The 9,961-nt window shown below is 43.7% G+C and overlaps 1 protein-coding gene across 3 annotated transcripts; it reads right to left on the reverse strand.

Annotated features, from left to right (window-relative positions):
• Positions 1 to 747: 747 nt before the first annotated feature.
• On the reverse strand, positions 748 to 8,025 carry LOC133560304 (serine/threonine-protein kinase DCLK2-like). 3 transcript variants are annotated; one of them, XM_061912683.1, is made up of 16 exons: positions 7,730 to 8,025; positions 6,830 to 7,566; positions 6,021 to 6,412; positions 5,094 to 5,220; positions 4,734 to 4,865; positions 4,551 to 4,633; positions 4,412 to 4,484; positions 4,224 to 4,329; positions 4,106 to 4,163; positions 3,910 to 4,029; positions 3,686 to 3,832; positions 3,492 to 3,625; positions 3,333 to 3,410; positions 3,129 to 3,225; positions 2,973 to 3,053; positions 748 to 2,905 (listed from the first exon to the last, which is right to left on the reverse strand). In XM_061912683.1, the coding sequence occupies exons 2-16, from the start codon at positions 7,254 to 7,256 to the stop codon at positions 2,801 to 2,803; spliced, it is 2,160 nt and encodes a 719-aa protein (XP_061768667.1). In that variant the 5' UTR covers positions 7,257 to 7,566; positions 7,730 to 8,025; the 3' UTR covers positions 748 to 2,800. The 3 variants fall into 3 exon arrangements, with proteins under 3 accessions (XP_061768667.1, XP_061768668.1, XP_061768669.1); XM_061912684.1 differs by having other exon boundaries at positions 6,830 to 7,652; XM_061912685.1 differs by having other exon boundaries at positions 6,830 to 7,318; positions 7,399 to 8,025.
• Between the last annotated feature and the right edge of the window lie 1,936 nt (positions 8,026 to 9,961).

A 9,961-nucleotide genomic window follows, 5' to 3' on the forward strand; every position in this document is an offset into this window, starting at 1 on the left:
ATAATCTCCACATTCAGTTATTTTGGCCAATCAGAAACCTGAAAAAGCAACTTCAGCTGACTTGATTGGGTATTGCAACGTCTTTGTTCATCAATTAACAAGGTGTGTCTGGAGATACAGTACACACATCAAATATACATACATAACATGAAAAAAATAATTGTAATTAATAGTTACCTTAACTGATTAATCAAATAATATATGAAAATCAATACTTTCAAATATTGTTTTTGTTATTTTATTATGTATTAAATAATTGTGTAATTTACTGTATGCATATTTGTGGATGTGGCCAGACTTGAGGGAGACCCGGTACTGATATATTAGATGTACAGTGCTGTTTACGTTATCTTTTAAAATCAGTGCTCATTTACACAAAGCCCTGAAAACAACTTGAATGTTTATTTTTGTTTAATTAATCACATGTGCGTCTACAACTGCCCAAAAGGATAACTTAGTTGTGTTCTTTTAGTTAAATTACGTTTAAATACATGAGATAATCTCACACATTTCTTATGACACAAGCCCAAAAGCTCAGCAGTCAAGTTTTTTTTTAAATCTTTTAAGCCTGGCCGCAGTTTTCCTAAAGCTCAGGCTTCAAGGTAAAAAGCCTGAGCTTTTTTCCTTGAAGCTTTTTTCAAAGAACAAAAAAATGTTCTTTTTGAAATAGCCATGCTTGTGTTGACATGATGTTAGTTTCTCTTTTCAAAACAAATCAATAAAGTAGTAAAACAAAACAAAAAAGAGTGAAATGGATGTTTTTACTGCATCAGTTTTATTTCGTTTGACAGTTGTCCTCAATTTTAAAATCAGTGTTCGGTCTTTAAACGCATATTGTCACATCACATGGTTAAAACATGTCCTCCCCATGCTGGGATTTTTTTTTTCTTCTCCGTAAAGCTCCTTGAATGTGAGCAATGGTGGAAAACTTTGACTAAAAACACACAAATTCATTTTGTCATGAGCAGTTCATGATTCTTTTAGGAAATAACATCTCAGTTAAGTTCTACTTCATCTACTGCACTTAATGGAAAACATTTACAAGGCATGATGATGATCTCACACACATACACGGCCCCAGTGACACCCAACTAGGTCACGTGTCTCTGAAGTGGACATTTCTTTTTCAAAGTTAAATAATACTTTTTTATTCCAATTTGAGGCCAACACGCTAAGTGAGAGCAGGCTTTTAGCATTTGGCTAACACAAGGCTCCTTTCGGCAGAGAGAAAACTGCTAAGATTTAAGACGACTGGGTTGATCGCAGGCAAAGTGGGCCAGAGCCGCTGGTGAATGCGAGTTAGCGACTTGTCAATTCTTCATCGGTGGCTCTGGCCCATAGGTCAAGGCCATGGAGAGGTGCTACTCGGTTCAAAGGTCATAGAACTGCATTAAGCAGACAAGACACAAATAAAAAAGTCACACATTTAAAGCTTCCTTAATAGTCCTCCTGCGTCCTCACTAACAGACAGATGGCATGATGGATGTGGTGATGACATCATGGAATCACTAGTTGATCAGCACCATTCAGAAACCTTTTTAGGTTAGCTGACAATTCTGTTTTTTTTTTTTTTAAGCTGCTACGTTTTCCTACTTTACATCAGCAAACACATGACAGCTAACATATACAACAGATATGTGCTGTGTCTCAAATGGAGCACTTGTTGGTACACTTTAGTAAGCATACGGTGTACATTGTCTACTTGGTTCCTGATTGCACACCCATATAGATTACTGTCATTGTGCACTGAAAAAGACAATCGCAATATCGCCTTCTACTTCCCCTCTTTGACTGAATATTATCGCTAATAGTTGGATTACCCTGTAAATTATCTGATTGCTTTTCCCCCTACTTCTGCAGTGTAAAATTAATAATATTTACTTTATGACCTTTTTTGATAGTCCCTCCCCTTCTGCTACATAGCCAAGATATCCATTGAGGGAACACTTTTGAGTGCTGTATTTATTACAGTATGTAGCTTGAACATATGTATGTATTCAAAAGACACAAGTCTTAGGACAGAAACACATAAATTGAGACCATGTTTGCACTTTGTTACTGAATGCAGAAACTTTAACAGTGTGTTAGCCCAAATCAACTACGGTCATTGCATGCCTACTAGAAATAACTATTGCAATATTTACATGCTTCTCTTTCTTTTTTTAAAGTTTTAAAAGATTTAATAGTTCTTCCCCTTTTGCTCACCATTTCGACCGTTTTAAATACAACAACCGGTTATTGACAGTGCACATTTTCTCGCATTTCTCAGTATAAATCCACTTAAAGGAGTAAGTTTAAGTACGGAAAGTACACCAGTTGAGACACAGCATTCATCTTGTTGGATCAAGGCAGGAAGTTTTTGGAACTTGGAGTGCCCCAAACCCTGTATAAATAAGCAAGGAGAGGCCGAGTTTTTTATGGCCTGAGATTGGGAGAAGTGAAGGGGTCACCTTTACAAAAAAGGTTGAATCTATCACAGAAAAGACAGACAGCATTGTGATTGCAGGGAAATTCTTTAGGACCATTTTTTTAAAGTAGTCCAAGCCAGTTAGATCCTATTCCTGATGTCACAACGGTGATAACTTTCTACTCATTGGTCTAGATGCCGACATTCCCAAGATACTGGATGATCATCCATCGGACAGCCGTGACATTGACGATATTTTTTTGTTGGCTGCTTGGATGTACATGAATCCTCTCAGAAATATTGGAAACTGGATCAAGTTTACTCAGCATGTGGAAAAGTTAATTTTACTCCAAAAAGGACATTTTTTTGTCCAAATTGGAGCTTTCCGGTGTACTAGACTAGCGGGGAAGGAACTTGTTTGGTTTCCAGCACCGGAGATTCCTGTTCTGTGTCCTCGCCGGCCGCCTCTTCATTGCTTGAGTCGATGGGAGCGTCTTCCTGCATGAGAGCACAGGTGTAAAGATGGAGGACAACTTCATACTTGGACGACCAATGAAAAGCTCACCGTCACCCAAGGGTGGGAGAGAACCTCCTCTGCTGTGAAGCGAGCGTCAATGTTCACCTGCAGCATTTGACTGATCAGCATCTGAGGAGTAAGCATGGAGAGCAGGACCACTGTCAGATATGTAAGACTAACTTGCTTCTGGACCCTTCCTGTCACCTTAGCAGGCAGGCTTATTGTATCCCAGTCTGGAGACGGGAACTCCAGCTTCCCTTTGAGGATCTGATCAAACAACTCCTCCTGGATGTTGTTCTCGCTAAGGAAGACCCGAAAGGACAAAGTTACAAACTTTTTTTTTTTTGTCTTTCTGTTTTTAATGTCGACCAAGCAACACACTGCTTTCTGCCCCGCCTCCTCACTGACCTCCTAAAAGGTGGGAATCCACATAGCAGGATGTAGGTGATGATGCCTGCTGCCCATATGTCCACCTTCAAACCGTAACTACACACACGCACGTATACAAGTCAATGCTAATGCTAGCTCAAAATAATAGCACTCACTTCCTGTTCATTTCATTCTCACCCGGTCTCAGCAATGATCTCCGGGGCAACGTAGGTGGGCGTTCCACACACAGTGAAGAGCGGTCCCTCCACCACTGTAGCCAACCCGAAGTCTCCCAGTTTGAGAGACTTTGTGCCGTCTGGATACTCGCATACCTGACGAGGACAAACACATCATCAGGCGGTGAAAATGGCGCTTGCAAGAGCACTTCCTACCAACAGGTTCTCTGGCTTGATGTCTCGATGGACGATGTTCATCCTGTGCAGGTACTTGATGGCTGCAGCCAGGTTGAAGACCATGGCGCTCGCGTCGTGCTCGCTGTACTTGGTGGATGACGTGATGGCGTCAAACAAGTCGCCGCCCTGAGGGGGGCAGGAAGGGGAATACTAACTTTGTCCAGACGCTTTTTTGACCACGGACAACAAATGAAGAAAAAGACCTTGACAAGCTCCATGACCAGGAAGAGCTGAGACGGTGTTTCGTCCACCTCAATCAGCTGGATAATGCTGGGATGTCGAACCCTTCGCAGGACCGCCACCTCATTTTCGATCAGATGCTCCTGCCGGCATGGTCACAGGACTTATTACGCCAATGCCTGCCAGAGTGCACCTGTGCTACATGACATGCGAAATTACCTTCCCGCAGCAACGAGCTTTGTCGATGATTTTTAGTGCAAACTCCTGTCCAGTGGACCTGAGAAGGACATAATAACTGAGAAAAAGCTCTTGAAAGTTCTATCAGGATTAGTTTTACCTCTCCACGCACTGCTTCACCACCGCAAAGTTTCCGTCTCCAATAACTTTTCCGATGTTGTACTTGCTGCTGATGATGGACGATGACACCACCAGGTTTCCGTTTACTTGGAAGACAAGTTTTTGTCTTGTTACACGAGTGTTCGCAACGTTTTTAGTGGCCATCCGTCACATCACCCTTGCTGTCACCTTCAAGAGCTACGCCATCCTCCTGCTCTGCCTTGCCTTTGACGTCTGTGGAAGAAGAACGGCGAGGAGAAACCTACGAAGGAGTAGAGACTTTCAACGTGCGTTTGTGCTTAGGACAAAGACGAGAATTAAAGCCCACCTTGAGGCTACGTCTTGGGCTGGGACTCGTGGGCGACGGGCTAGTCTTGGGTGACCTTGTCTGAAATCCCGATGGTTCATTGGCTAAAGAACTCAGGAGAGGAGGAGTCTGATTATATGACACTAGGGGGTGATGTTGAGGATCAGCTAGACCATGAGGACACTGCAGGTGATGACGCCTCACCTGATCCCGACGATCTGGTCTGATCCCCGGGTTTGACTGAAGCCTTGGAAGAGGCCAAGCATGAGCCATTAGAGATCTTGGGAGGTGTTGGCCTCTGAGAGGCAGTGGGACGAGGACCTTTGACTCGGCACTCTACAGCGGGACAGAACGTTACTGTGTGTGTGAATTTGTTCTCGTCTTTCTTTGTGTGGCATCACTCTTAACATCCCACTTTTATTTTGTGGACATTTTTTTTCAATTGGGCCGTTTTGACACGACCACTCAAAAAAAATGTCATGATATTTTCACACCAGATTAACTTGTATGCAGGCGTGTGTGTGTGTGTGTGTGTGTGTGTGTGTGTGTGTGTGTGTGTGAGACCATTCATGAAAGCCGCCGTCTTGCCGCCATGAGTGAGCACAAAGTCGTCCTGAGCGTAGCGAAACTTCTCCAAGCCACACGCCATGAAGACGTCATCGTCCCCGAAGAAGTCCTGCAGACAGGTCAGCTACACACACACGCACACACACATGTTAAAATGCATGACAAAAGCTGGGAATGCTGAAATAACGTTGGTGTCAAAAATCTTTGGGATTCAATCAGTGGTCCACAATAAATACTTTCAATGGAGGCTCCAGTATGTGTGTATTTGCGCTCTCTCATTGTGGAACTTTACTTTTGAAAATGGAAGAATTCCTTAAACTTTCCTGTGCCGTTGTCTTTTCTCCCCCTAATTGTCACTTCCTTTCCTTTTTGTCTCCACCGTCCTAAGCCCTTTTCTCACACTTTTTTTCCAACAGTCTGCAGGCTTTCTGGATGTCAAGGTAACCATGGTAACTAATACCGCAGTGTCAGAGATAGAAGACCCTCCCTCCCCCCAAACACACACTGACACACTCCTGTCTTGTTTAATTTCAGACAATGCAAGTCTGACACTGCCTCGAGAATAACAGACTTAATTAAGAGACATGTCTGCCTTCAAAATAAAAGCCTGTCTGTACTGAGTTGAGTTGAGCAACTTTTTTTGAGCAGCTTTTAATTTGAAGGCACCATGCACTTAATTTACTTTTATTTTCCCACGGTTGCTGTGGGAACGGCCGACATTGTTCGACTGTATGTGAGACGTGTGTTGCATTCACTGACTCTACCCCGCAGTCATTCTCCTTGAAGTCTTTTTTCCTGCAGTCTTGGTGTTAAAAATAGCTTCCTGTAATGCGTTTGAGCGTCCTGTCAAAAAGTTGTCGAAGCAGAAGACTTTGAAATCTGTTTTTTGACTGTTTTGTCTTCCAAGAAAGAAGCACAGCTCACCTGTTTTCCGTCTAGCGTGTAGAGCTTTTTCACGGCTCCAGAGTCCAGCTTGATGGCCTCTGTGATGTCAGCCAGCACTTGTTGGAAGGAGTGAGCCGTCTTCTTGTTTAAGAGGATCCGTACTGCCTTGCGAGGCTTCACGCCGCTGCGGATCACCGTCACCAGTTTGGGTTTGATGAAGTCTTTGCTCTCCCTGCCCTCTCGGCCTTCCGGTCGCTCTTTGGCACATCCAACGGTGCCGGCGGACGGACCCCCAGCAGGCACGGCGCAGGACCTGCTCGACCCTGTCGCGCCGCTGCCAGAACTGGCGCCGGGTTTCCAGCTCTGGATGGAGATCTTGGCATAGTCGACTTTGCGGTAAGACTCGTTGGAGGCACACACGTAACTCTGACCTGAGACACACGGAACATTTTATTTTCACTCAACATTTTCAAGCAGGAATATGCTTTGACAAGACATGACTTTTTGTGAGCATAATGCCTGTAATTGTTTCTTCTAAGGTAAAACTGATCTTAAAATGCATTGACTAACTTAATAGGCATATTATTGGGTTCAAAAACAGGAATTTTTATGAGTATGTACATTATTTGTGGTTTTTCGCCATTCAAGGAAGGTCTTCGAGAATATAATGTCAGTTTTCCGTCAGCTGTCTCTTAGGCTGTGCTCTTTCCCTACATTAGTGCTTGTTAGCATACTTTATAGTTATAAATAATGATGCGTAATGAAAGGCAGATGGTCTGCTTCTCTGTTTTTATTGCAAAATGTGACATTGTTAAAATCACATCTGAGGCAGAAAACACGTGTCCTACCTTCCAGCAGCTCGTCCATGCTGCTGATCCTCTTTCCGCCATCGATGGTGTAGATGGTCCTCACCCCCTGCGGCAGGTGCAGGTTGTCGGCCAGAGAGCGGGTCAGCTCCATGAGCAGCGCGTCGAATGAGCGGAAGCGGTCGCTTGAGACGGCGTAGACCAGGCCCTTAAAGTAGCGGTCTCCATTGCGGTAGAACCGCACCTTCTTGGCCCGCTTTTCCAAGGTAAGCGCCTGCAAGGTGCGGGTGCGGTAGTAGCTGCAGTTGGTGCTGTGCGCCGGGCTTGGAACCAGGCTGCTGGCTCGCGAGCTTGGGCCCGACCCGGCGCCGCCAGAGGAGTCATCTTGTTTAGCCCTGGCAGAGCGTCCTCGGCGAACCTTGTCGCGTTCGTCAAAGTGCTCCAGCTCGATGGTCTTACCAAGAGACATGACGGGGCTGGGTCCAGTCGCGCGGTCCAGCTACTTGCCGCTCATGACACTCAAGCTTCCTGCTAGCAAAGATGAGACCGGGACATTTTCAACTTTGGCCACAGAGATGATTTGAGGATTCTGATGAGTTCTAGTGACCCACTCTCTGAAGCCTTCGCCAGTAGGTCAAGTAGGAATTCTCCTCTTGGCTCCTTGTCCTAGCATGTGTCAGAATAACGCTTCGAGGTCACACGCATACTGCCGTGCTTGCTAGCATCCTGCAGCCTTCTTCGTCTGCATCTTAGACCCAAAGTCCAGCTTTTGGTCTGCACTGCAAAGTAACACGAAATGTGCTAATCAGTGAACATGTCACGGCCAAGGTGCTGCAGTAGACTCCCGAGTGATGCTTAACACAACCTGCAGGCAGGATTAGAACAAAAGCTGCATGCTGTCTGCTTCATCCATGAGCTTGCATGCAGGAGGGAGGCACCTACCAATAATGCTGCGGAACCGGTTTGTTGCTATGGACGTTTCCCCGCCCCCTTCCTCCCCGGTGTTCAGGTTCCGGTATTTTCCGGCTGATCTGGCGGTTGCAGATGGATTTAATGGCGACGACCGAACCAAATTAGGCTGCTATGCGGCGATTTTCACAGCTTTGTAGCGGGATGCACCGAGACGGCAGCATGGCCGCTGTAGCAGCAGGAGGAGGAGGAGGAAGAGGAGGAGAGAAGAGACACCGGCAGAATGCTTCTCCTCCGCCTTCCCTCCCAGGCACTCTCTCTCTCTCTTTTGTCTGGCTAGCTCAACCCCTCCCCCTAATCTTGTCCCATTTTAATAACAACATTATTGCTACATTCTATTTGTATTGCACTTTACTTTTGAAAAACAAATCTCAAAGTGCTATTTTAGCACTTTAACCAATTTAAACTTTGATTAAAAAGAGAAGATAACAAAATGTAATTAAATTAAATATACTATAGCAACTTTTTTTTCTTTTACAATGTTGTATTTATTATTTATAGTGATGACCCTCCTTCTAATGAAGGGTGAGGTGCCTTGGCCTTGTGTTGTTTCCACTGATGGATTCAATACAAGATTATCCATCCATCCATTTTCTACTGGTTGTCCCTTTCATCTTATATATTTTTTTAGTTTGTGTCTTTTTTTTACAAAACATGCAATTCTATTAAAGGAGAACTGAACTTTTTGGGGGGAATTTTGCCTATCGTTCATAATCTTTATAAAAGACAAGAAGACAAAAGTTTTTTTTCCCGCTTTCTAACATATAAAAATTGGCTTGTTCTAAGTGGCTAGCAATGCAGCTAATGGAAGTAATCAATCTTTCCACTAAATTACTATAAAAATCCATAAAAAAAACGTTACCAATACTTAATTTACTTTCCTCAACCTGTATAATAACCAGATAGATAGATAGTACTTTATTGATTCCTTCAGGAAAATTAAAAGCTGTAGCGACATTGTTATTGTGAGAGCGAACTCCTCTTCTAGCATATTAAAACATTGGCGTGCTGTGGTATTAACCATAAGAGCTAACTACAGCAAGGGATAAGCCAGCTTCTACAACAACACAAAACGTGTTTGAGTTTGTTAATGCACAACACAATGCGATAAGACACCAATCTGTACTGACTGATAAACATGAACAATCATATTACAGTATCTGTAAAGTATAAGCCCACATCTCATGTTTTGTTTGTACAGAGCTAGCCAGACAGCATATGCTGTATGTCATGATACACTTACAGTATAATGTGCTGCGTGTGTCAAGATCAATATTAGAGATGTCCGATAATGGCTTTTTTGCCGATATCCGATATTCCGATATTGTCCAACTCTTAATTACCGATTCCGATATCAACCGATACCGATATATACAGTCGTGGAATTAACACATTATTATGCTTTGTGGAGTTTGCATGTCCTCCCCGTGACTGCGTGGGTTCCCTATGGGTACTCCGGCTTCCTCCCACCTCTACAGACATGCACCTGGGGATAGGTTGATTGGCAACACTAAATGGTCCCTATTGTGTGAATTAAAGTGTGAATGTTGTCTTTCAAGCTGTGTTGGCCCTGTCATGAGGTGACAACTGGTCCAGGGTGCACTCTGCCTTCTGCCCGATTGTAGCTTAGATAGGCTCCAGCGCCCCCCGCGACCCAGAAGGGAATAACCGGTAGAAAATGGATGGATGGATATGCCTAATTTTGTTGTGATGCCCTGCTGGATGCATTAAACAATGTAACATGGTTTTCCAAAATAAGAGAACAACTTCAAGTGAAGTTATGGAAAAAATGTGCCAACATGGCACTGCCATATTTATTATTGAAGTCACAAAGTGCATTATTTTTTTTAACATGCCTCAAAACAGCAGCTTGGAATTTGGGACATGCTCTCCCCGTGATAATACTGATACCCACTAATACTATGGGAAGCACTATACTTTGACTTTCACAAAGTCCATTATTTTGTATTTTTTTTAAAAACATGCCTCAAAACAACAACTACAAAAACAATGAAGGCCCACAGCTTTTGTCCAGAGTATACTAGAGTAATAATGTAAACAATAACATAGTCCTCCGTTAGTGCAAAGCTGCCTGGTATACTGTATAACAGGAAATTATAAACTGGCCCCAATCTGCCCTGCTCTAACATATTTGTATGAGTAACACAAATGTGCTGCAAGCTGGTGGTGAGTGCTTGAAGTGGC

This window comes from Nerophis ophidion, linkage group LG10, assembly GCF_033978795.1.
Source record: "Nerophis ophidion isolate RoL-2023_Sa linkage group LG10, RoL_Noph_v1.0, whole genome shotgun sequence".
Lineage (NCBI taxonomy): Eukaryota > Metazoa > Chordata > Actinopteri > Syngnathiformes > Syngnathidae > Nerophis > Nerophis ophidion.